Here is a 26930-nt window from a genome sequence, read left to right as displayed (position 1 = left end):
TGACGATCCCCAAACTAATTAATTTATTCGATAAAGAATAGACTGACATGTTAAAAGATGCAGGAAAAAAAATGTGACACTTCATTCCAGCTCTCTCCACAAAAACATGTCTACTCTTAAAATAACAAAAACAGGACCTCAATATCTCTAAAAATAACAAACACAGAATCACAATAGTGCCAATTACTGCTAGGAAACAATAACAGAGACTGATACAAAACTGGGCGTGGGATTTGGCTGCTCCATTCAAGACATACTCGTAGACTGCTACTGATGAATAATTTGCCCAAAACTCCTGAACATCTTTGGCAAACTGCTCTGAACGAAAACAATTTCTTCTCGAATGAGTACGAATTCTCACCTCCTAATACTGATGCAATTGTTGTTTGTCGTCCATGTATCTGCTAAACCATCAAGAGTATGAATGAAAATAACGTACGGCAGGGAAATTAGAGCAACATATAAGTATTTTGAATCCCCGAATATTAGTTCACCACTTATGCTGAAAATATATACAATCTCACAAAAAAAAGTTGTTGAGCATGAATCCATTGTTTAAAATCACAAAAAGAAGCTATTCCAAAATAAGTCTCATCTCAATCCATCAAAAAATAATTATGTAGAATCCAACTAAAGTGCACTTAACCTATGGATAATGAAGCATACGACAGGATGGTTACAACTTACAAAAAACAAAATGTTGATGCATCACTATTGAAAAATCTAAACACCACGAAAACATAAGTGTCTCTGATATGAACATCATATCATATTAAATATAGAACACAATATGAAATTTCATAGCATAATATTACCTTATGAGAAGGCAATCGATTTATTTGATATTTTTAACTATTTTCTTTGTTGGTATACACCAAATATGAGCTACTCTAACTTTCATCTTAAAATCTCTCTTTCCTCTAGTAACAGCTATAAGAGCGGAGTGTAAGTGTTGGCCATACTTTCAAATCAAAAATCACCATTTATAACCTTTGTTTTTCGTTTCCAAGCTATCGCAAGTAAAGAGATGAGTACCTTAGATATATACAGGGAGCTGATACATACAAATAAAGGTGCAAGTGATAACAACTAATGTGCATTGAATACGCATTACAACTGTGTCTTTGTATCCTTTGATAACTAAATAATAGGCTTAGAGTTGCGACATCAATGAGAATAACTAAAATTGAGCAAAATTAGAGTTCCCTTGATAACTAAATAGTAGGCGCAGAAAAATTGGCCAAAATATAGTGTAATTCAGATTGTAAACTATACACCAACAAACTACAAATTTGTTTGAGTATATTAGTACATGAAATATAGTGTAATTCATGCTGGCTAGTATCTAATCTTCCTACACACAGGTTTGCAATACGAATTAAGCATGTAGTACAATGTCGATGCATAAGTTTCGCCCTCTAAATTAACCGGCCATAAACAAATAAGTGATATATTCAGATTAGCTATCCAGACAGAGAAGTAAATTTAACCTATAAAAAAACACTACAGTTTTAACAATCAGACTTACCAGGCGCACCAAGTACACGTCTTTATTTGTGCAAATTATCATCAAATAGATTAGGCGAAGTGTTATTCCAAACAACCTCTGGTCTGGACAGCTAATCAGAGACCATCAATGCTGCAAAAAGTCTTCGCAAATAATGTATGTTTCGACCTGAACTCTTTTGCATGAAATTAATGTCGGATACCACTGTCTCTTTAATAAAATCACCAACAACCGGATTTTTGGCTAAAACTCCATTGTCCACGCCTGAACCATGGCCTATACGTGATAAATTAATAATATATAAGAAAGAATGTCAAAAAATAGAAGTATAACTCTGCCAAAAATTAAAATTGCTTAAAGGTCCGTAACCATAATCTGCTAACCCGAGTTGTTTGGTTTACTGCAACCTTCAATATTCTCAGTAGGGTCTGCATAAGGGCAAGATATGGTGAGGTTTCTCTGAAGCTTTGCATTTGATAAAACATGTTTTCCAGGTCCAAGAAGCTTAGAAGACTCTATGCTACAGCTGCTGCGTTTGAACACTGAAAAAATACATCCTTAGTGGCAGTTCCTTGAACCTTAAAAAGGAGAAGCATAATTACCATGATTAGTGAAAGCTATGCTTACCACTTGTTATATCACTCAATGGAAATCCTAAACCAGAACCTATGCGATTTTGGCACATTAATTCCTGACCATTGAAATACAAATCATTTGTAACCACCAACTCTAAGGTAAATACAAATAAGAAGGGCAATGGTGCGATCAATGCTAAATGGCTTAATGTAAAATCTTCCTTTGAAATATTTCTCCCTATGTTGCCATCTTAATTTGATGACATACAGAGCTTTGAATCTCTAACCCAAATCTCAAAACTATAATGTATGACCTTTGAAATATTACTCAATACTTCAACCTAAATACCAAATGAAAAAAATTAAACAGCAAAAAACCTATTAACAAATATGAGCTTTGCTATTTTTTACCGTAAGCATAAGTTATAGACGGATTATACTCGTTTCTCATTATAGTATCTCCATCTGTATACCAGCAATCTCTTTGCCACGAATTTCCCTCTGACTGTCACACAAATAATATATCACACATCGATCAAATTAACATCAACAGCTATCGCACAACACAATAACAAAATTTACAATCACATACTTTAAAGAACAAAACTGAATAGTCATAGTTATATTCTCTTTGGTTTTTTGAGAATCCAAAGGCACATTTTCATGATAAAATTGTGGCTTACTTCGCATTGACGCCGACGCCGACAGTGTTTAGATGACGAAGTTGTTGAAGAGGACGACCCATTCACACATTTCTTGCTCCAATCGATCCCAATCGTTTCTATTTAGCTACTTGTTTAGATGCCATTTACAGTTCTCGCCGAACAAACAAAAATCAACAAAATAATTAGAAAAAATAATAATTATCAAAACAATTGAGTGAGATTTCATCGAATTCAACTATAATCGCAGGCGTGTTCGTGAAAGTTGTTAGAGTGACAAAAATTGATGAGAAATGCATAAGGAATATTATTAGCTTAAGATAAGAAGAATTGAAAACTGACCTGAAAATGATGACGGAGCAATTTCATGAATCCGAAGTTGGCAGAATCGGGAGAAGAGATTCGAAGAGGTGAACCTCAAGCAAATATAGTTTTAGTGATATTGGTAGATAGTTTAGTGAATGCAAGCAAATATAGTTCTACTTTTATGGATCGTGTGATGCGTTGCATCACAACTAAAGAGATGGAAATATGGCAAAATTATAGCAAACTTCGTAACAAAATTCGTCTGGCCAAAATTATAGCAAACTTGATAACAGAATTCGGCTGGCATTAATTAAGTAAGATGACCAATGGCTAAAATTGAATGGCGCCTAAATGTGTAAGATCCAATGGTTCAGAAAAGTGGAGGGAGAAATGGGGGGAAAATATTAGGGTTAGAAATAGCTTTAGGGGTTAAACTTTATTATATATATAAGATATAAGATTTTATTATATATAAGATATAAGATATAAGATATAAGATCGAGAGAAACAGGTTTAGGGCTTCGTATATATAACCAAAATATTTGCTTCATAAAAAAAAAGGCAAGAGGATAAGAATAAAATTTGTGCGATACATTTTTTTAGATGGAATTTGTTATGTTAAATTGCAATCGTAAAAGTGTAGAAAATATTTGTTTCAAAAAAAAAAAGGAGGATACGAATGAAATTTGTTAGGTTAATTTTTTTTTTTGAAAGGGAAATTTGTTAGGTTAATTAATAAATAAGGATTCGGATGGCCAAAACTATAGGAAAACAAATTTTGGATTTAAGTGAATTGATAACAAATTTTGGATATGACCAAAATTATAGTTAGAGATAAATATGAAATAGTTGTTTCGGAAAATAGAAGAGATAAATACGAAATAGTTGTTTCGAAAAATAGAAGAGATAAATATAATATGATCAATGGCTAAAATTGAATGGCGCCTAAATGCGCAAGATCCAATGACTTAGAAAAGTGGATGAAAAAATGGGGGGAAAAAATTAGGTTTAGGGTTAGCTTTACGGGTTAAGCTTTAGTAAATAAGATAAGATATAAGATATAAGATTGAGAGAAACAGGTTTAGGGCTTCATATATATAACCAAAATATTTGCTTCATAAAAAAAAGGCAAGAGGATAAGAATAAAATTTGTGCGATGCATTTTTTTAGATGGAATTTGTTATGTTAAATTGCAATCGTAAAAGTGTAGAAAATATTTGTTTCAAAAAAAAAAAAAGGAGGATACGAATGAAATTTGTTAGGTTAATTTTATTTTTTTTTTGAAAGGGAAATTTGTTAGGTTAATTAATAAATAAGGATTCGGATGACCAAAACTATAGGAAAACAAATTTCGGATTTAAGTGAATTGATAACAAATTTTGGATATGACCAAAATTATAGTTAGAGATAAATATGAAATAGTTGTTTCGGAAAATAGAAGAGATAAATACGAAATAGTTGTTTCGGAAAATAGAAGAGATAACTATAATATGATCAATGGCTAAAATTGAATGGCGCCTAAATGCGCAAGATCCAATGGCTTAGAAAAGTGGATGAAAAAATGGGGGGAAAAATTAGGTTTAGGGTTAGCTTTACGGGTTAAGCTTTAGTAAACTAGACCATTGACCCGTGCTTCCGCACGGGTCATACAAAAAAAAATTATAGCGCAGATGTAAAAGGGATAATTTTACTTGAAACCAAAAAACAGTATAATTTAATTTATAAAATAAATTGTCAGAAACCTTTGTAACGCACCATATTAAACAATCTCTACGACATCAACCCTGTTACAGTAACATGACATAAAAATTTAATGACATAGTTTATTGAAAAAAGAAAATCCAACGTCTGTCAACATAAAAATAGTACCCAAATGCAATAAAATCATTACTACAAAACCAAGTGCTACACATTACGGAAAACTTCTCTGTAGACCACATTTGATGTCACATCAATATCCTGACCGTCCTCGTCATTGATCAACATCTTTAAACCATCCCTCGAAGTAACCCTCGATACTGCGACGTACAATTGTCCATGTGAAAAAACAGGAGACGGTAGATAGACACCAACATTTTTCAAAGACTGACCCTGACTCTTGTTAATAGTCATTGCAAATGAGACGGACAACGGAAATTGCCTTCGTTTAAACTTGAATGGAATTCTAGTATCAGACGGTTGTAACGATAACCTTGGAATAAACACCTTTTCACCTATATTAGACCCAGATATTATTTCTGCCTCGAGCACAAATTTACCCATTTTTGTAATAATCAATCTTGTACCGTTACATAAACCCAAATTTTGATCTATGGTCCTCAATAACATCACAGGTACTCCTACTTTCAATCGAATCCTATGGTTTGGCAATCCGGAGGCAACAATGGTGTTGAGAAATTCAGGTGTGTGGATGTCGTCCAGTGCGTCACCGCCTAGGTTTTTATGATAAGGTGTATCATAACTCAAATAAATTTTCTCCTCACCAGGAATCAAGTCTAACACATAATCATTAACCTGATCAACAATTGTATTCTTTGGTGCCAATATTGCTCTACTTTGAAAATATTCTGCTTTACCAATGTTTTCTAACAAATTTGGGTAAGTGCTTTCAACAATAGATGCAATAGGATTACCTGAACTTGGAATAAGCAAGTCGGACGGGATTTTGACGGATATGTCGACATCATTGATTAGCCCAGTTGTACCATCCCCAATGCTTAAAACCCAGTCAGAAAACAACTTCCTCTCTTCAATGTCTGCTTCAGATGCTCCGCTTAGAACCCTCATATTTTTTGTAAGCGTAAGAACTTCACAGTACCTCCATAAATTAGATGAGTTAACTGTACCATAGACAATCTCTGGCCTGGTAGCTTTGGGCATGACCGGTAATATCTGCCTGAAATCTCCACCTAAGACAACAACCTTACCACCAAACGGTAAGTCCTTGTTTCTCTCATCTACGGTCTTTAGAACATCTCTCAAGGATCGATCAAGTGCTTCGAAACAATGCCTGTGCATCATTGGCGCTTCATCCCATATGATAAGTTTAGCCTTAATGACCAGCGATGCCAACGGTGTATTTGGGGTAACTCCACACATTGAAGTCTCGTCTATTATAAAAGGGAGACCGAATCTTGAATGTGCAGTTCTTCCACCGGGTATAAGCAAGGCAGCAATCCCACTGGATGCACATGCCAAAACAATCTCACCCTCAGACCTCAATGCAGCTGACAATGCCCTCCAAATAAATGTCTTTCCCGTACCACCATAACCATACAGGAAAAAAAACCCAGGCTTGTCTTCCCTGACTCTTGTAATGATTGTATCATATACATTACGTTGTTCCGAAGTCATGGTCGACATCAACTGACCATGTTCAGCAGCTAGTAAAGACTTATTATAATTCATTTCATCATAAATCAATCTATTTCCGACATCAGTTACCAACGATGCATCTGCTGTCGGCATTGGAGGAAAATCAGACAAACTCTTCCCAAAACTCTGCAACAACGTTTCTAGTTCAGCCAACGCATACGCCTCCAACTGCTCATCAGTCAACCGTAAATCTGGGAGACAAATCAAGGTTGTTAAAAATCAGCAGGACTTGTATGTCGAAAATATATACGTGAAAAAAACAGCCATGTTCATGTAATTTTGATAAAAAACAGACGTGTGAATGTAGTTAATAGAGATTATTTTTTCAACTTCAGACAATAAACACTTATGATATAAATAATTATTCATTCATAATTAATGTAAATTGTCATTAGAATAATTATTTGGCAGAAACGCAAAATCACTATTAGATTTACTAATATCACTGCATGTAATTTGAGTAAACAACGGTAGTTACTTTCATATAAAGACAAACGAATGTAATTTCAGGGATGGAAAATTATTTAGGAGAAAGAATGAATAAACATAATTATTAGGTAATTAAAAATAATAAATTAGCAATGAAATAAACCTGGAGCTCCAAGCACCCGCCTCTGTTTGTGGAGAATGTCATCAATTAAACTTGCAGATGTAGAATTCCAGACGACATTTGGTCTGGCAAATTGATCAGATACCATGAGTTCTACAAAGAGTCTGCGTAAATAAGTGCCAGTGCCCCAAAGACTTGCTTCCATTATCGCGTCTATAAACTCCTTGTCATCATCCAGTAACCCCATAGCGTAGCAGGCCTCCTTGAAAGTATTGTATTTTACACTGTCGACCGTTTTGATGTCATCAAAAGATGTTGGACCTTTGATGTAGTTTAAGAGAGTTCTCAGGTAAAACCTTTCGCCGGAACCTGGTGGAGCAAAATGGACTCTTCCTATCGAAAAACCAACTTGCCTAGGAGTCCATTCATGATCTGTTGCCTTCCACACGAATTTTGTTGGGAATTCATTGTAAGTCATATTTCTTGCTTCTGGATACTTTTGATTTGCTTTCATCCAGGCCAAAAACTTTGTAGTTTTTCTACGTGATCGCTCTACGACTTCTTCAATATCCTCGTTCTCTTCGTACATAATTGAATGCTCATTTTCTAAATGATAATTTAACCGTTCAACTGAAGGTTCTCTGTAATGTATGTCAAAAGCGAATATTCTCCAGGCAGCTTCACACGCGGACAAATACCGACAATCATAATACATTTTTATCTCATCCAAACCACTTTCACCTCCACCACTGTAAAAGTTTGCGGTGACGCGATCATGTCCCTTGTTCACATATTTGAAAAGGTATTTGATAGAACGAATTTGGTTGCACCACTCGACATTGATATGAGCATTGTACTTCAAGAGCAGTGTTCTATTATACGGCACAACAAACCTGTTGTCTGCAAAACACTCTCCTTTTTTTACATAAACTCCATTGTCCCTTCTTCTGTATACTGGATATCCATCGTTATCGATCACGGTTTGGTCCACAAATTTCTTTGGAAAGCGCTTGGTACATTTATTTTTTAGCATGCAAGGTGAACCTGTGTTCTGGTCACCACATGGGCCGTGAATCATTAGCGTAGTCACTATATTAAACAACTCCACATCTGTATCTTTGTTTGGAATCTCTGCTGATATAATCTTGTCAAGATCCTCAGGCTTCTTACAACGATAACTTGGCTTCAAAAACACCAGTATGTGTGCATGAGGTAGCCCACGCTTTTGAAATTCAATAGTATATATAACTGCACACACAACAGAGAAGCTCGAAATAAGTTAACTTCATGCTAAATTAATGTAAAAAATAAAGTATTGCACAAATGTCATATAATCAGGGAGTCGTGGATTACTATTGAATATTGACTACAAAATACCTCTAATGAACATTATATTTACATGGTAGATGCATAATATACGACATGGATCGACATACTATTTCATCAATGTGCCGTATGGAATTAATTGAAATTCATTTTAGTATTTGCATCGTGTATTATAATATAGAACTGAAGTAGCAATAGAAAATAACTTCAAATTCCTTACAACGGAACATAACATATATAAATAAAATGCTACAGTTGGGACCAAAAATTTAGTGTATAGATTACTCACCTGCCCGGACTTCTCCAAATATTTGGCCCTTCTTGATCTCCTTTATGAGATGATCGAGTTTTAACTTGAAAATTCTGCAAGACAAATCTGGTCTATCTGCTGGTTTTAGATTATGCAATTTGAGAAAATCAACAACCTCCGGCCATTTATGATTGCAAGTAAACGTGATAAACAGATCGGGATATCCAATCCATCCACAGATAGCCATTGCATCCTGATAGTTTTGGATCATGTAGCGTGGACCACCAACAAAAGTCGCGGGCAAAATAACTCTTTTTCCAGTAGTAGACGGATTTGTCTCTCCTCTTAGAAGTGCTTCGGTTAATCCTTTATACATATGCGCCCTTAACTCTTTTTGATGATCTCTTGCATACCTTAATCTTGCATACTCTATCATACTAAACGCGTCGACTAAAAATTGGTGGAGCAACCTCCTTGAAAAAACAATAGTTGAATAAATTCTTTCTCGATGCTGGATCATATAAGCCATCCATTCTAATAGAGTGACATATAGCCTTTTTATCTGTGACTTCTTGGATGTTTCATTGTATCTGATATATTTTCGATAACCATCCTCACCTCTTGGAAACAAAAGCGGATATTGCAACGGTAAGTAAGATGGCTCAAGAATTGAAATTCTCTTCAAAGGACCAGATCTTTCTTCGACAACAACATCTCTTTCAAAATCAGAAGAATCAAAGTCTCCGACTATCAAAGCTGCAACCTCTGACGCTGTAGGCAAATTATACCTCCGACCATCCCGATTCCTCTTGCCTAATATTCTTAGCTTGACAGTAGGGGCATTTCTCGCCTTTAAAGTATCTCTTGCAGTTCTATACTGTTTGACGTAGGAATTGACATCATTAAGAATGTCCCTTATGTCAGTAACAATTGACGATTTCATCGAATCGTTGTCGTCATCCATCCTACAAACAAAAGCCAAATATCAATATGAATGGTATGAAAGCTTTACTCCATAGAGTACAATGAAAAATAAATACCGGAACCAGCAAAGTTTAAAACATTTTACCCCACAGCTGCCATTCTATTCTTGATTTCGTTGTCAGTGTCATAAACGTACAATTGAGCAAACTTTGGTTCATCTCCTTCCATTGGCAGCAAACTACCAATCCGATGGTAGTTTTCGCCATTCAGAACAAACGTCGGAGGAGCGTTCCCACTATTCATAGAGCTGTCAATCTTGCCACCCATGGACGTGAAGGCAAACATACTGTTAAAAGATCGAATATTTTCCATAAAGTACTTGCTTCTTCTATTGTCAGAGTAATACAAATCAGCGAGAGATTCAGGCAACGGTGGGTACGCAATTTTGATCCTCCCTTCCTTGCAACACATAGAGAATTCCGGCACCATTGGATTGCACTCCTTGCGAGTCCTCTCTCCATACCACATGTGTGATCCACAATCTTTGCATATACAATCTGGTTGCCCAAAATCCTCGTAACTTACACTTTCAACAGAATCTGAAAATAACGCGAGTATGATCATTTGTATGTATTGTAATAATGTCTCTGATGAAAGCAAACATATTTATATTTAAATTACAAATAATGTTACCTGATCGAAGAGATGAAGATATTTCCAACAACATATCGTTGCAATTCTGATGCACAATATCATTACCGATGTCTGTTCAAATACAAAAGCTACATACGTTAAGAAATCATTGTTCGGTGAATATAAGTTTACGATGAAAATTCATATTCATGCAATATGATATTAGCTACACAATTAAATATAAAGTTACAGAGACAAAAAGCAACATTACCTGAATTTGTTGGGATATCTTCGTCTTCCTGATTTTGAAGGCAGTTTTGAACTATTGATTCTTCATTAGCAGATGTGACAGACGGCAAAATTGTGTAGGTGGCTTGAAAAAGGTGGTTCTGGTTTGCACTTACATCATCATCCAAATGAATCACTGAATCAAATGAAATAAACAAATTTGTGACGGTCGTAATGTTCTTCTCAGATTAATTGTTTTATTTAAATTAATATTATAGAATCGTTTTCTATGTTTCTTGAATTATTTCCTTAGTTTTCTTATTGTGTGCACTATCCGATTTCTCAATATTTGTTCTTTCTTTTACTGTTTTCTTTTCAAACGGTAAACATGATGTTGGTCCCATATTAGCTTTACTTGACTTTCATACCCTTCAATTCATTCCCTATCTTTCTCTTTTCTAGATAAACTAAATTTAAAATGTGGCTTTACTCATTACTCATGTCAAACGTGAAACCCTTCAAGTCTAATTCATTATTCACCAAAAGTCACACTCTCCTAATTAATTCTCTTACAAACTGCATCTATTTTTTGTCCTTAATTATAAAAGCTTGGTAACATAGCAATAGCATGAATTCTAATTCATTCACACTCACATTTATTATTTTATAAACTTATATACTTTGGTATAAAATAAATAAAACCAAATATTTCACTCATCTAGATTTTGTAACAATTCAGGGTCTGTTAGCTACTGTTTTTCACTGTTTTCTCTTCTTCAGAAGATGGAAGATTATGAGGTGGTAGAGAAACTTGGTAGAGGTGCCTTAGGTGCAACTTTTTTTGTTCTTCATAAAACTGAAAGAAGGAGGTAACAAAAATGTTTTGTTCTTTTTTTTGTTCTGTCTGTTTTTGTAACGGTTATGTTAAACCAGGCATCACATGAACTGTTTCAAATCCAATATCAAATTTTTTGTTCCAAATTGGTCAACCCCAGATGAAAATTTCCAATCTGTTTGTGTTGAATTGTTGGTGGGGGGCTGAAGAATCAGTTTTCAGTTTTGTTTGAGATTGAAAACTTTGCTAATTCAATTATGCTTTTGGTTTTCAAATTTTTGTTATTTATTACTTATTATGATGATTTCATTCATGGTAGGTATGTGTTGAAGAAGATTAGATTGGCCAAGCATACAGAGAAGTCCAAATTGACATCATTCCAAGAGGTTGGTTGGTGTAACAAATTCTTCCACTCATTGCATATATCCAGTCAGTGTCAACCATACAATTATTTCTTTGTTTTATTATAAATAATAGATGTACAACCTAATTTTCCTAATAGTTGATCTTTTCTTTGCCATAAATATTAACTGTTATGCCATAATATTTTCCTTATTTTAAATGCCATGTTATGTTACAACCGTGCAAAACAGTTTAGATGCTATATACTTAGCTGTTCTAGTTTTGTTTCTGCATGCATATTAAACAAATTCCAAAGCCCCTAGTTTCGTTCAACCATTTTATAGTATATAACATATCTTAAATGTGTTTTTAGCTGCTGCAACTTATATTTTGCATGCTTGTTACTGAGTTGCTAAATGTTTCCTTTACTTGACTCGTAGGAAACCAACGGAGACAACAAAGTGAAGAGAAGCAGGAAAAGGAAAACATCGCGGAGAGGACAAAAACCAACAAAAACAGACAGATAGTTCACATCTAAATTTGGAGCACAATCATGAAAAAAAAAAAAAGAAATAAGCAACTAACTGACCCTAATTTGTACATAAGTCATGAGGCTCATCAGGCTGAACCCTAAGACCCCTAGGTTAATTCACATAATAACCTTGTTGCCCTACACAACCTTATATGCTACTGTTACCTATATATCTATTCTATGACACCTACATCATGGATCATCCATTTACCACTTATCAATCTCTTTTTTTTGTACGAAACTAAAGATTTTTGTATGGGCAACAAAATGGATCCTACTAACTTTCATTCCGTGACTTTCTGGCAACGAAATATATTCCGTGATCAAAATTGTAATTGCTATAGGTAATTTTTAAGGAAGAAGCTATCAAAAAAGAACATGTGCGCTATGGTGCTTCTTATATCTAACTACCCTAATATGTTAGCTATGGTATGATCTCCAAACATGTTATATTCTTTAAATCTTGATTTAGGATAAACATTAAAGACTTGGTTTCTATGCTAATCCAATGATTCACCACATATTTGATGGCAACGAAATATATAAAAAAAAGTCAATGACTAAAATAACATTTGACAAATAATGTCTCAAGCAATAAGATTAATTGCACAATCAGTCACTTATTTTTTATATTAAAATTGAGTTTCTTGGTAAAATAGGCGTGAGTGTGCTTCTATTATAATCTAAATAGAATAAGATGCAAACTAATTATGTTTTTTGCTTGTTTACCTTCATTGTCTGGTATATCAGAATCCTCGCGGTTTTCACCACATATGCCGTCGAAGGATCCGGCAGATTGGCCGTGATATATATGTGTGGAATTTGTTAAATCATGTCCACCGGGTCCAAGGATTTTGCTGATCTGGATGTTAGAACTGCGCCTATTCAGTACCTCTGCAAATAAACATCAATTTTTTTAGCGAAATTAGGTGAAATAGTTACTAATAGCATCGCGGTGTTTGTGCTTGACTAACCATTTGTGATGTCGGACAAAGGATAACTGTTATTGACGTTGAAACCTGTATGTGATGAAGGCTGATGTGAATTGATTTCTGAATTATTAGTACTTTGCAGAATTTTTCGCTTCTTGCTATTCTCCATGAAGCGAAGGGGAACATGAGATGAAAAGAAAGCGGAAGTACTTTGCAGAATTATCAGTACCTTGCTGTTCTGTGTAAATGAAGTGAATAGGTTGAAGATATTATTAGTCGACTGCACCTTTATTGTTGATAAAGTTAAATCATAATTCCATAAATAATGCACTTATAGTTGGAATTATTTAGGAAGTATGCATAAGATTAGGAGGAGAATTTGTTTCTAATTATTTTTACTTCCACAACAACCTAATATTTCTTAACTAATATTTTTACTTTCATAATTTGTTTCTAACTAATATGTCTTATGCAGTCTCCTAAATTCGTTCTCATTGTTGTGGTATTGTAGAATGTGCATCTTTCTTAACTTTTCCAAAGTTCTAAGACTATATTACTACACCAGTGGCACTTTCTGCATATACATTGTCACAATAGAAAAACACATTAAGTTGCACTTGAGATTAGCTCCACCTTGAGTTATATAGCAGCAATGTCACTTTGACCTTGTTCTACAATTTTCAATTTGAACAACAACATGGATAGAGGATTGGATTAGTTGTTATATGCGATCATATTTTTTTAACTACCAATTTAAATGGAGTTTAGCAAAAGTAAAAAAAAGGATTATTACAGATTGAAAGTGAACAAAGAGAATAGTGGGAATCTCAAACTGGAGGCAAAAAACAAATAAACTGAAATTTTTAACCTCTACTGGAAGCCTTTAATTTCAAAGGCTCAGACGACAAATTGGTTTGCATAATACATTGAAAAGGCTGAAAAAATGAATGATAAATAAACATCATACAAAACCCATAAGCATTATGAAATAAATAATAGAGGATATAAATGACCATTTAAGATCATGCATCTAAGATAGATGACAGAAGCAAATAAGGGCGTGGAGCTGAAGAAGAGATGTGGGAATCTGATTTATTTAAAATGTATAAGCCACCACAACAAATCTGATCCAGAATCTTAATCTTTTAAAATGTATAAGCAATCACAACAGAGCGATTTTAACACAAAGTTATGATGGAGGAATAACGTGGGATGCTGATTGTTGGACCAACATTTTAATTGCCTGTGCAGTGTCCACAAAAAATATCACAAATGTATGCTAAAGAATATTCTGAAGAATTAACAGTTGAAGGCTGCATTAAAATAGCGAGTTTCTATGCCAGCAATATGAATTGAGCCCTCTATTTTTGAGTTTTTTCTGTGTACCAAGTTTTTTAGGCATGACTTGTGTATTGGTCATGTTTATAGCTGAATGGTCTCATATATTTCAGTTATTATTATGAAGTGGTCGATCCAAACTTGGACTAAAAACACTACCTTTTTGTTTATATTCAAGGCTGTATGAAATACACAAAAAGGATTCTAAAATACTGCAGAATATAAGGAAATCAAAAAAGAACTAATAGCCTATTCCAAGAGTTGTTAACTCATTAGCCGTTTGATAATAAAACACTGCATTGGAACAGGTTCTTAATCACATAAAAGAAGAGTTGTTAACAGATAATCCGAAACTAAAGTGTGGATCGTACTAAGAGTGTTTCAAACTCAACAAATTTGAAGGCCGGACACATTAGATTTAAAGCACTTAATGCTTAGACCAAAACTTTATTTAGGTGTACTGCTGAAAGTTTGCAGAGCTAAGCAAGTACAACCAACACAATAATACGACGAAAACTATTGTCCAAATTGTATAAACAGAAAGGAAAAACACAGAATCTTAAACGTCTGATTCATGAACATTGAAGACAGTAAATAACAAAGCAGGTAGTTCCAACATTCGAGCAAGTCAAACAGCTTAAGTGTCCGTAGGCTCAATCTTGACACGAACAGACCTGTTAGGTTTTGTAACTGATGCCTGACCAGATTCACCATGTTCAACAGCCACAGAGTCAATGCTGTCAGAGGACCTCTTAAGACTTGTCTTGCTGGTTGGTGTGCCAATCATGGAGGTATTGCTGCATGAGTCTTGAACCTCCTGCACATCCTGCAGACATTTGCATAAAAAAATTTGTTTAAATTTATTAGAGATTTAATGTTATGAATTTCATTCGTAAGTGATCAATCAAGTACCATTTGAACATTATCATTGTTTGCAGCAACACCATCCACACTTGGATCCTCACCAGATCCATCGTTGGGTTTCTATCATACATACACCAATAAAAGAACAAATCAGTCATAGAATGTCATAGGATGATTTCCTTATAAACATTAACTTAAAAAAATTATTAGATTGTAATATCAAATATGAACTACCTCTAAATTATACTTAGACATGAATTGTTCAATGACATCAACATCATCAGATGCCTTCTTAACGGTATAATTCCTATACTTCTTTATGATATTTCCTTCACCAACCTCAACTTTGAAAAGTACTTGCTTGTCAAGAAGCACATCAAAATCAGTAGGATAATCACTGGCACCTCCCTGTTGAAAGATTAGAAGATGCCAGTTGAGAATTATGTGGAAAACAAATGCTCATATGTAGTACATGGATATATCCACTACCTTATCATGTTCTTTGATTAAGTCTTCCACGGTACGCCCTATAAATTGTGTTACCTGGCGATCAAACAGGACAAAGGTAGTGGACCCTGTATCGTCCATCACAATGACATGCAGCTTGTACCTAACAAATAATTAACGGTATCAATAGACTACTATGAATAATAAAATCAAAAATTATATTCGGATAAGACTCAGATACCTAGGCACAGCGCCCTTGCATTTTTTGCACCTACGACAACGGAGCATTCCATCCTCAATAGTGACCAGTGAAGCACATTCGGTGCATGACCGAAAGTACCACTCAACTCCAGTTTCGATCTCACATATAGTGGCAAGTACCGAACCTTGACACACCTGTAGAAATTTCACCGCCTTTTACATATAAATCTCGAACATAAAGGTCAATGAGTAATCCAAACCAATATTTAAAAATTACTAAAACAGACAACTACCTGAGTTGACTCGATCATACTTTCGATTGTCATTCTCTCGGTGTTGAGCAACTCATCTGACAGAGATGCAGAGCCGTTTGAGGAAATCTGGCTAACACTCTGGGTCAATTGGACCGATGCATTCTTCATGCTGATAAAAGTACAACAACGTCATTAAAAGAATTTTACTCAACCAGCAAAAGATTTCATTGATGTAGTAATTATAATATATCAAGTCTTACACAATACGTTCATACGAATCATTAATGTTTAGTTTATATTATATATAAAAACGTAAATACTTACGCTTCCATGTAAGCAGCAACTTCAGGTAAATCGCCATTAACTATGAGCTTAGTCCCAAAAAATGCATTAGCAATTCCCATTGCACCTAATTTTACCAAATTGACCAGCAAGTGAACATTATTTTCCATTTCATGTGTGGATATAAATAGAAAGCAGTAACCAAAATCTATCAAATACCCTTATATTTGCGTGTCTTGCAAAACTGCACTATCAATATAACAGGCGAAGAGTTGTCATGGTTAACAAAAAAGCTGACAATTTTGTCAGCATGTTCAGCCCAAAGAGAGCAATGCAAACGGTTGTTTCTACAATCAAATATTAGGTAATAGTCAATTCATCCATCCACACAATGTTTATCAAAATTGTATTACATGAAAGAGGTACGAATAAAAAGATAAAGCTCACTCCAGATCTTGCAAAGTGAGATCTATCACTTTGCTCTTCCTGCCTTCGAATTCAGTTTCCCTTAGATCACCCCTTTCAATTACATGGCCAATAACATCTGATTTAATGTATAGAAAAGAAAAACAAATGTTAGTATTGTCTTAAGGAGTCCAGAAAGTCATAAGTAATGAACAACACACATTCATAATCGAAGTCTTACCAGCAGATGTGTCCTGGACATTTGAAGAGAGAATTTCATTGAATGACACGAACTCAAAAACATTGATAGGAATAGTAGGCAAGTCTTTTTTGATAAAATTTGAGTTGTGCAGCATACTAAGTTTGTGTTTGTGGGAAGTTAGCTTATATGGACCTTCATTAAAACCGACGATTGCATTGTGAAGCTCATATGTACCCCCTACCTCAACCAATGACCTGAACTTTGCCACCAATTCCTTTCTGACTGTGGCGTGGATACGTCCACCCTATAGATGACAACAAAAGTATTAAGTAGGTGGTTAATTAAAATAATAAACTAATTTAAAATAGGCACGTTGACAATTCCTTCTTAAATAGAATAACAAATAAATAACCAACTAAATGGTGCTAATTTGTGTTAGAGAATAAGGATAATTTACATAAAGAAACTTATTGCCCTATTGAACAATTTCATGCTTACAAAAAAAAAGGATAATAAGATTGGTGGATTGCTTAGTTGGTGACAGATAAGAATGTAAGGGTTAATACATTCCACATGGCTGCCAAAAAAATGTAAGTGTACATTCACATCACATGCATACCCCATGCGAAGTAAACCTTTTGTCTACATGTAAAAATTTGTTATCATATGGGTGCTGTAAATATTAATTCAATCAACATAATATAAATTGTAACGTATTTAATGAGTGCATATGCATGTATGTAGATGTTTTTATTTTCCCTCCTATCTCAGCAACTTCAAAAGTGACAACCACACTCCTTGACTTCCTTATTATTAGATTATATATACTATCATTAATAAAAAATATTGGAAGCTTAAACTATATGTTTTTTTATAATAAAATTTTATGACAAATTAACTAATGTTTACTTCTACTTTTCTTCTTCTTTTTGTTCGGCTTTCACTTTATTTTCTTTGAGAGTTTTAGCATAGTTTCCCCTCTTAATTTCTTTGACCTTATTGCATTACTACACAACCTTATAGTCTATTTTTTTTCCTTTTCATTATTATTTTGCTGTTAATTAAGAGACCAGAAAATCATGATAATCAAGTCTTCAACCGTAGTTTAAGCTTATAATCGTATGCAAGTAGGAAAACATCAAGTAGGAAATCATCAATAAAATCTTTGTAATAATAGAAAAATCTCAGATGTGTCAATTACATAATAAAAGTAAACCTTAGTAGAATATAAAAATAGTTATTTTTAATTCATGAGCTTGTTAATACTGATATTCCGTATGTTGCTTAATCACATAAAAGAATTCTGATGAGAATGACATTGTTGTTGATAGGTGTGTGTGAATAAAAGGGCTATCCCTTAGAAAGATATTTGTGCAACTCAGTGTCTTTGAGGTACCTTACCTAGCATGTATGGAGGGTTATGGAGAATTCTGGTTCATATTTGATATAATGCAGAAAATAAATAATTAACAGTAAAAATCAGAAATAATGACAACATCATATGTAAGGGAAACCAGAAATAATGACAACATCATACATGTAAGCTTCTAATTGTATGCAAGTAGGAAAACATCAATAAATCCATATAATTATAGGCAGGCAGGCATAATATACTTAGTACTTTAATTAGAGGCACATATGCAAACATATAAATTTAAGGGCGAAATTGCACAAACCTTTGCATCAACCAGCAGCATGTTCATGAAAATGATGTTAGTCGGATTTTTCTTCTCTGGAATTAACCAAATATGAGCAACACGAACACACATCTTCAGGTTCTTCTTTCCTCCAGCAATAGCAGACACTGGGGTGTAAATGCTAGACATTGTTATCTGGTATTTTTCAAGAAAGGAGTTGGTTGTTTATAATGAGATTATACCTGTGTTAGGTGGAGATGTATTTATAGACCAAAGGGATGTTAAGCTCGTAGGATACTATAATGAATGTGGAAAACGATTTGTGAACTGATGTTGCAGTCAAAATAGCTCATTCTGTTAGGTACGTGCTGTTCAGCTCTTTGCATAAAAAATAGGATCATTTGTTGAGGAAACATTGAAATATTGATAAGTATTATAAAAATAGGACAGACAGTTTATTAAAGATTGAGATATTGATAATCATGAAAAATAGAACAATCTGTTTAACAAAGGTTGACATTGGATTATGATATTGATAAGCATGGAAAATAGTTTTCCTTTTTTTTCACCATATTCAACTATTCTTATATCACTTAACTTTGAAGTTTGTTGGATTTAGCCTCTCATGTTCAGAGATCATTTTTATAACTTTCAGTTTCTCCATAATATTAATACATTAATTTATATTACCATAACCAAGGGTATTTTATAATTAAAGGGAATGCGATGTGTTGTGATATTCACTTGCGTAGTAGCGTCCAAAATGTTTTTTAAAGAACCGAAATTTATTCCATAATATAAAGGCAAACTCTCTATAACAGTTATTTTATTTGGTAAAGACTCCTATATTTCCCACTATTACAATGACTCATCACTCAATCAAAAATGATATTTTAATCTACTTGAAATAATAATTGAATGTGCATCTGTATAAGGTGTAGGACCAGAATCAAAATTATGAGGAAAAGACTTCAAAAATTTAAATCTAAAAAATAGAAGGATCTGATAGAAGCAAATGCTTGCAAGGTTCCGAAGAAATTAAAATAACACGGTGGATCTGCTAAAAGAAATAGTTTGCAAGGTTCTCAAGAAATTAAATAAACGTTCTCTAATTGTAAACAACATCGAGATAAATGCACTCATTCATTCCTGCCTTCAGAGCTCCCAATCTGATCTTGACACCTTCACGTAGCCTGCGAGCCTCCACAAACCTCTTCCAATGCCCACCAATCCTGCAGTGTTCGCAAGGAAGAGTACCAAAAATCAAGTCAAAGTCCCATATGTTACCGCAGTCATCCACAATCCTCACATTGGTTTGAGAAGTATCCAGCATCTGAGCAATAGTTTCAGTGTAAATGAGTATCTGCAAAAACCAAGATGGAAGCAATTTACACATAGTTCATGAAAAACTAACGACAAAATTAAGTTTATAGGAAAAGTGCATCGTACCAAATCACCCTTTCTCACATCATGGTGGGATAATTTTTTTTCGAAACTTATAGTCATATTACTAATATTGTGACTATAACAGAGAAGAGATGTTCTTGGTTGCAGATGGGGGTTGAAAGTTGGTTGGACATTAGTTTTGTCAATAAGGAAATTCATGGGGGGATCAAAAACGGGATAGGTGATAGTCTTGTGAAACCTATCAGTTAGCTTTATATCGAATCGTCCACCGCCAAGAAAAATCAGTTTAACCCACGCACCTAGACCAAGACCATAAAAATCGCGAATTGCTTTCCATCCCTTTGTTAGAAAAAAGTTACCATTGATGGCATCGACCAAGACCTCAAACTGATTTCCTTTTGGATCAGTTAATGTTGCAAAGCGTCCAATCTGATCTCCAAAATCACCGCCAAACATTCTCGGCAAGCATACGATAGCCTGATGAAAACAACAAAATCATAAGGAAGCAGGCAGATGGTAGTCTTAAATTAGGAAGACAAATATATATATGTAAGGAAGCACAAAAATAATAAGCAAAATCGAAAATTAGAATATTATATAGAAGTGCAAACAAAAAAATAATAAGCAAATAAAAATGAGCAAAAATAATGAGTGAATAACATTATGCAATCGGTCATGATGATCTCACAGAAATATTGCAAAGATTAATTAGAGGGTCAAGCTCTGCATGCAACAAAACCAAAAATGAAAGTCTAAAAACAAAATGGTATAAAAAAAAAAAAAAAAGTTTTTATATAGGTATCCATTAAAACAAAAACAACAAATAGTGTAGAACATATACTTATAGGGCGAAATTGTTTTCTTTTTGTTTGCTTGGCAGAACATTATATAGAAGTGCAAACAAACAAATAATAATGATGGACGCACAAAAATATATATGTACGGAAGCACAAAAATAATAAGGAAAATCATCAAATAGAACATTGTATAGAAGTGCAAAATTGTTTATATTATAATGATGGAACATTATAGGGCGAAATTGTTTAAATTAGGAAGACAAATATATATATGTACGGAAGCACAAAAATAATAAGGAAAATCATCAAATAGAACATTATATATAAGTGCAAACAAACAAATAATAAGCAAATAATGATGGAAAATAATAAGTGAAGAACACTATGAATTAGAGGGTCAAGTTTTGCATGAAACAAAACCAAAAATGAAAGTGTAAAATCAAAATGGTACAGTGACAAAAAAAAAATGTTTTTATATAGGTATCCATTAAAATTAAAACAAAAACAACAAATAGTGTATTTGAGGTGACTAAAATTAGAGTTACATATACTTATATGTATATTATAATGAAGCACAGAAAAAATTAAATAAGAGACCAAAAACACAGAAGGACAAAAGTTTAATTAAAATTAGAGTTACATATACTTATATGTATATTATAATGAAGCACAGAAAAAATTAAATAAGAGACCAAAAACACAGAAGTACAAAAGTTTAATTATAAGCACAGAACATTATAAAAATCAAGGAAAAGGATAGTTGAACAATGAGGAAAGTATACTCACAGTTTCAACGTCATAGTCGACGATGTATGTTCTATATTTGAGTTGTAGCTTGTTGATTGCCTTGTCATAATCTGAAATTGGGTTTGTTAATAGAGGACCTGTCAATGAAGGAGAGTGAAATATTGGTTATGCATAAATTGCAAGGAAACAAAAATAATATAAACAGTAGCAAAAAATCGTTACATAAAACAGCAAAAATAATACCAGTTAGGCAGTGATAGGAGAGGAGAGTTTCCATGTTTCTTCCAGCCATAGGTGAAGAAAAGGAGAACGAATTTATGTTAGGGTTGGAAACAATATAGGAAGCAAGTCTTTTGTTTGATTTGCGGTTTATGTGTGATAGGAAACAACTTTGAGCGAGAACAACAATTAAGCAAGTCTATTTGCGTGTTTATCTGTTTATCTGTTTTATATTTTCCCATGTTTATCTGTTTATCTGTTTTCTATTTTCTCATGTTTATCTGTTGTGATTTTGGAAGAATTGTGCACCAAGTTTAGTTGCAAGAAAATAGAAAATTGTGAACCTCTAATGTTTATCCGTATTTTTCTTTTAATTTTTCTTTTTATTTTCCACAACCAAAGTTTGGAATAGGGTAAAATAGTAATTAATATCATTAGGGCATCACAAAAATTAGGGCGACAACAGAAGCTTGGGGCAACTTTTATATATAGTATGATAAGATTTATATTCTTTAATTCAAAACTGAAAGTTTAGATTTAATTTGTTTAGACTAATTTAAGGAATCGAATTTGATCCCTAAAAAAAAAAAATCAAATTTGATTTGATTAAAAATTTGAAGTAGGGTTAGATCAATTTGATTTGATTAAAAAAAACTAGATTTTTGACCCGTGTGTCGCACGTGTTTTCTCGACTATAATAGAGACCAATAAATAATCTTTAACCCGTAAGATCATTGATATGGTAGAAAATATTTTCTAAAAAAAAAGGCAAGCGGATAGGAATGAAATTGGTGTGCAATGCATTTTTTTTAGATGGAATTTGTTAGGTTAAATAATAGCAAACCTAATAAAGCAAATGGGCGGGAAAAAATTAGGTTAAAATTGATTTTTTTTAATGTAGTAAAAAAGGTATGATTTTTTTTTATCTTATTATTTATTAAAATGAACGGTTATAAATTCTGAATTGACACATTAAGTATATATTTAGTTTTTCCTTAAAAAAAAGTATATATATATATATTTTTTTTTATAGAATTTAAAATTATTTGTAATATTATTTTTTAGGAGAACTTTTTTTTAAGAAAGATTGTTGTTGGTGTCATTAAAAAAATTAAATAAATTTTTCTATAATAAAGATTGTTGTTGGTGTCATTAAAAAAATTAGATTATATTTTTTTGTTATATTGTTGATGTAATTGAAATGGATAACCATTGTTAGTTTGATTTGTTATAAATTGAAAGCAATAAACATTTATATTCTTAGTTTTAATCAAAATTAAAATTTTATAAAAAAAAAAACACGGTTCAACGTGAGTGACCGTCTTTTTGCTAATAATAATAATAATAATAATCAAATTGGGTTAACAAGGCAATGAATAACGCAATTAATTGAATTGAATGAATAATAACTGGAAACTCCAAAAATTGTGGGCACTAAAGTTGGGATGTTGGTTAAGTCACACATTATATATGTCAAGTCCTCATAGGTTAGGTTAGTAACCCTTGTGCGACTGCAAGCAATATTGTGCGACTGCGAGCAATATTGTGCGACTGCGAGCGATATTTATCTACCGAAATAAAGCACTCCAATGGTGGTAAAAGGAATGGAAGATGAAGTAATTCCTCTCTTGGAAGAATATAAGCCAGTTACTAATCCAAGGTACTCTGTCCCATTTAATTTTTCCACTTATAATTCTTTTTGCTTTTGCTTTTGATTTATTTTTTTTTAATTCATAAACGTTTGTTCGTATATATTCATTGTTTATAGCGATTGTGAAAAAGGCATGAAAGATGGGTTTGTGGAGATGAAAGAATCTGATGCAGTGTATGTACTACTCAACCCCTTTAATTTACATTATTATTATTATTATTATTATTATTATTATTATTTTTTTTTTTTTTTTAGGGTTTGTTTGGATTGACAGTTTATTGTGTACTTTATAACACAAACATTATTTATAAGTCAATCCAAACTGACCCAAAAACTCTCACAAACCAATGCATGTATATAATCTCATGAACATATGTTAATAGGCAAGCAAGTTCCATCGTCGTCCAGGGCTCAATAACGCTATGCTTGATATTGGCTATATTCCCTATACTAAAGATATCATCAGATGGTCGTAACTTTATGGCAAAATATGAGAATATCATCATGGTCATACTCATCCCTCTTGTTTTCTTTATTCAATTAAGGCTGGCGGATATTAGTTCAATCCGCCCTATTGACAACAGAATCTTTGGGCTCTTATTCATACTTTTGCTATCAGATGCAATTTCAGTCATAGAAGTTGGTTTTTTCTCATGGACTGCTGCTAGCATCATTTTGATCGTTTCGGCCATCGTAATTGCACCGCATGTCCATGATAATTGGGAATTCATCTCTACTGAAGACATTGTATTCTCAAAAGGAATACAAAAATTCGTATCAGTTATCTGTTTCTTATCAATAGTTTACACTATTAAAAGCATAGTCTACTATGTTTATGTGTAGTTTGGAATTTTATTTATCTCAATAAAGATTTGGTGTGTGGATTTTGCGGCTCATCAATGTTATTATGATCCGGTTTTTTATAGTTTATATTCTCACATTGTTGGTCCTTTTCCATTCCTTCTTTCTTTAACAGTCTAATGGTTTTAGTTTGAATTTGTGTTGATTTGATTATTATAAAGAAAATTAACTACAAAACGCATCTATAATCAAGTTTTAGCTGTTTTTGATGTAATTTTGTCTATACCCTAAGAATTCATTCCCAGTAATTTACCATCAAATTCAAATATTTATATATTTAAGCTATTAATTGTTGGATTAAGAGAAATCTTACTTTATGATTCTATACACTCACACACTCTCTCCCTTGTAAAATGGAAATCACACACTTGTTGTTCTATATTCATTTAACATGTCTTATATACATACACACAATGATCACTACTTTGTTGTGCATAGGAGAGATGACTCGGTAATGTGGTTGGTATATTTTGATGGGTCATGTGCATAGATGGTGTAGAAATCTATCAAACAACTTAAATCGACTTGTTGATGCAAATTGAAAATCGAGATATGAGCAATTTGAAAGGTGGTTTGCAAAAGATATTTGGACTCATAGGAGACAGAGATTAAGACAATGCATTTATCCTTTAAAGTCTAAGCACACTTAACCGAACCGCCAAACATTTTTTCAGCATTTTAAATTTCAACTTTGAACCGTAATTACGAAGTACAAAATCTTGAAAAACTGAGCTTCTTTGTCACTTGAACTAATAAACATTGATGGGAAAAAATCATGGTAGCATGTCTAAACAAGATTATAGTACAAATATGTTCACACAAAAATCCATATGAAGTTCAGAAACAAATGAAATTCAGTTAGTCATTGGCAAATGAGTTAATTAAGGTGACTTCTTCGGTCAAACATTGGTGACAGTCGTAATTGAGATGAGAGGATTTATACGATCCCTGGCAGACACTTTTCAAATGCATGGAGTAATAGTAAAGGTTTTATTTGATTGAAATCATAATTTTTTAACGGAGTAAAGTGATTGAATTAAGGAAAAGGAACATGTGACTTGGAGAGGGAGTGTGCATGGAATATTATTTAAAAAAAAATAATTGAGACGACCTCTTTTTAAGATGACATCATTTCCATCAAAAATCTTTTTAAGACGACATCATTTATTTTAACTATTATAATTAATTTATTATGTATTTGAGACGACATCTTTTTAAACTAATCAAAGGATACTTTCTTTAATCCATGTATAAATACAGGTTGGTAGCTGAGCATAAGAAATCAAACTAATCACATGGATTCGCTTCATGGTTCAAGCAGTGCGGCTTCAAGGTAGTATAGTACACCTCGCTTAGCTTATATTATTGCATATATTTTTTTTACATTTTCCTCCCTTCATACTTCAAGCAACTAACTTATGTTTTCAACTTTGTTTTGGTGCTTAATGCATGTCAATTTGAAACAGGAAAAATAACGAAGTGTTTAAAGATTTGGCAGAAACCTTTTATAAAATGATCACCACTTTAGCAGCCATGGTTGCAGTGAAGTGCACAAATGATGGGGAGAAGTTACTAGCAAAAAACTATACTATATTTTCAGCAAGTGTCTACATCATTATGGCATACTTCTTAGTTTGGCTGCTCAAAACTCTCTTACAAAACCCTATTCCTAATGATTCTATTAGTATTTTCCAAATCATACTCTTACTCTTGTTGGGGTATGCTTTGTCCTTTTTAGCCTTGACACTGATTTCACTGAACATTGCTGTGATTACTCTGGTCTTATGGCTCTTTATTTTTGTACTTATTTTCATTTACAATAACTACTATCAACAAGAACTCATCAAAACAGTTTCAGAAAAAAATCAGCCAGCCAGTTTTTTGAGAGGTACATCAACATTCCACCGCAAGGTAAAGGTCGATTGCCGGTGTAGGACTCCGGCCAAGAAGGCAAGAAGAATGTAATTGCGTTCATTTTCCTGCCTGTCATTGAATTATTTTTTATTTGACTGTCATTGTCCTGTATGCAAACTCAATGATAGTTATATCAAATGTGGGAGACTTGGATAACTACCAAGCATATTAATACCACAAAATCAGAAGTATTATACCCAAAAACATCTTTAAGAAGTTACTAAATTGGGATTTATAAACAATCAACTCAAATATTACAAGCTAATATCAAGTCATTTCAAGGTACTTTGGTATACATATGAAAAGACTCACATTCACAAGAGTAATAACAATGAGGTAAGGTGGGCATGATAGTAATGCCCCATCCAGTGAAAACTCATACCCTATGGGTGTCCGAAATTGGATCCTCTCAATCGCCATATGCGGTATATATTAGTCTGTGGACATGTGATTGGATGTTATTGGGCAGGATACTACTTCTCACTTTGTGGTAACAATGCTTGGCAGTTACCAACTCTCCCATGTTTATGCAAATTGGATTGGATAAAAAGAATGAGAAATGTTGTTTATAGCAATACACTAAAAAGAAATAAAGAATACAATATAGTATAAAGGAGTTTAAAAACCATCATTTAGAGCCACTAATAGAGGTTAACAACCATGCAGGAGAGGAAGCACAACTCCGTAATGAGCAAGAATACGGTTTTGCTGTGCGGAAGAAGCACTG

General features: G+C 33.3%; 6 protein-coding genes across 6 annotated transcripts; 2 read left to right on the top strand and 4 right to left on the bottom strand.

The window, feature by feature from the left end:
* Positions 1–3489, bottom strand: LOC146896343 (uncharacterized). Its single transcript, XM_085735003.1, has 6 exons — positions 2766–3489; positions 2494–2587; positions 2135–2198; positions 1891–2049; positions 1529–1783; positions 1–401 (listed from the first exon to the last, which is right to left on the bottom strand). The coding sequence occupies exons 2-5, from the start codon at positions 2500–2502 to the stop codon at positions 1620–1622; spliced, it is 396 nt and encodes a 131-aa protein (XP_085591129.1). The 5' UTR covers positions 2503–2587; positions 2766–3489; the 3' UTR covers positions 1–401; positions 1529–1619.
* A 1466-nt stretch (positions 3490–4955) lies between these two features.
* On the bottom strand, positions 4956–10074 carry LOC146896342 (uncharacterized). The gene is made up of 4 exons (XM_085734999.1): positions 9621–10074; positions 8591–9516; positions 7018–8223; positions 4956–6616 (listed from the first exon to the last, which is right to left on the bottom strand). Exons 1-4 carry the CDS (start codon positions 10001–10003, stop codon positions 4956–4958), a joined length of 4176 nt encoding a protein of 1391 aa, XP_085591125.1. The 5' UTR covers positions 10004–10074.
* Positions 10075–10570: 496 nt separating this feature from the next.
* On the top strand, positions 10571–12335 carry LOC146896341 (serine/threonine-protein kinase Nek6-like). Its single transcript, XM_085735004.1, has 3 exons — positions 10571–11205; positions 11491–11557; positions 11954–12335. The coding sequence occupies exons 1-3, from the start codon at positions 11120–11122 to the stop codon at positions 12038–12040; spliced, it is 240 nt and encodes a 79-aa protein (XP_085591130.1). The 5' UTR covers positions 10571–11119; the 3' UTR covers positions 12041–12335.
* Positions 12336–14560: 2225 nt separating this feature from the next.
* LOC146896340 (replication protein A 70 kDa DNA-binding subunit B-like) lies at positions 14561–18796 on the bottom strand. The gene is made up of 11 exons (XM_085735000.1): positions 18647–18796; positions 17010–17274; positions 16811–16907; positions 16583–16710; positions 16406–16490; positions 16121–16250; positions 15868–16022; positions 15666–15789; positions 15414–15587; positions 15228–15299; positions 14561–15141 (listed from the first exon to the last, which is right to left on the bottom strand). Exons 1-11 carry the CDS (start codon positions 18794–18796, stop codon positions 14953–14955), a joined length of 1569 nt encoding a protein of 522 aa, XP_085591126.1. The 3' UTR covers positions 14561–14952.
* A 760-nt stretch (positions 18797–19556) lies between these two features.
* Positions 19557–22150, bottom strand: LOC146896339 (uncharacterized). Its single transcript, XM_085735001.1, has 4 exons — positions 21802–22150; positions 21598–21695; positions 20057–20491; positions 19557–19970 (listed from the first exon to the last, which is right to left on the bottom strand). The coding sequence occupies exons 1-4, from the start codon at positions 21848–21850 to the stop codon at positions 19716–19718; spliced, it is 837 nt and encodes a 278-aa protein (XP_085591127.1). The 5' UTR covers positions 21851–22150; the 3' UTR covers positions 19557–19715.
* Positions 22151–23253: 1103 nt separating this feature from the next.
* Positions 23254–24334, top strand: LOC146896338 (uncharacterized). Its single transcript, XM_085734817.1, has 3 exons — positions 23254–23437; positions 23546–23602; positions 23812–24334. The coding sequence occupies exons 1-3, from the start codon at positions 23367–23369 to the stop codon at positions 24269–24271; spliced, it is 588 nt and encodes a 195-aa protein (XP_085590943.1). The 5' UTR covers positions 23254–23366; the 3' UTR covers positions 24272–24334.
* Positions 24335–26930: the final 2596 nt, after the last annotated feature.

Source organism: Medicago sativa, chromosome 8, assembly GCF_051527215.1.
Source record: "Medicago sativa cultivar Bolivia chromosome 8, Bolivia_mono, whole genome shotgun sequence".
Taxonomy (NCBI): Eukaryota; Viridiplantae; Streptophyta; class Magnoliopsida; order Fabales; family Fabaceae; genus Medicago; species Medicago sativa.
Note: the sequence above shows the minus strand (reverse complement) of the source record. Positions and strands in the feature narration are given on the sequence as shown.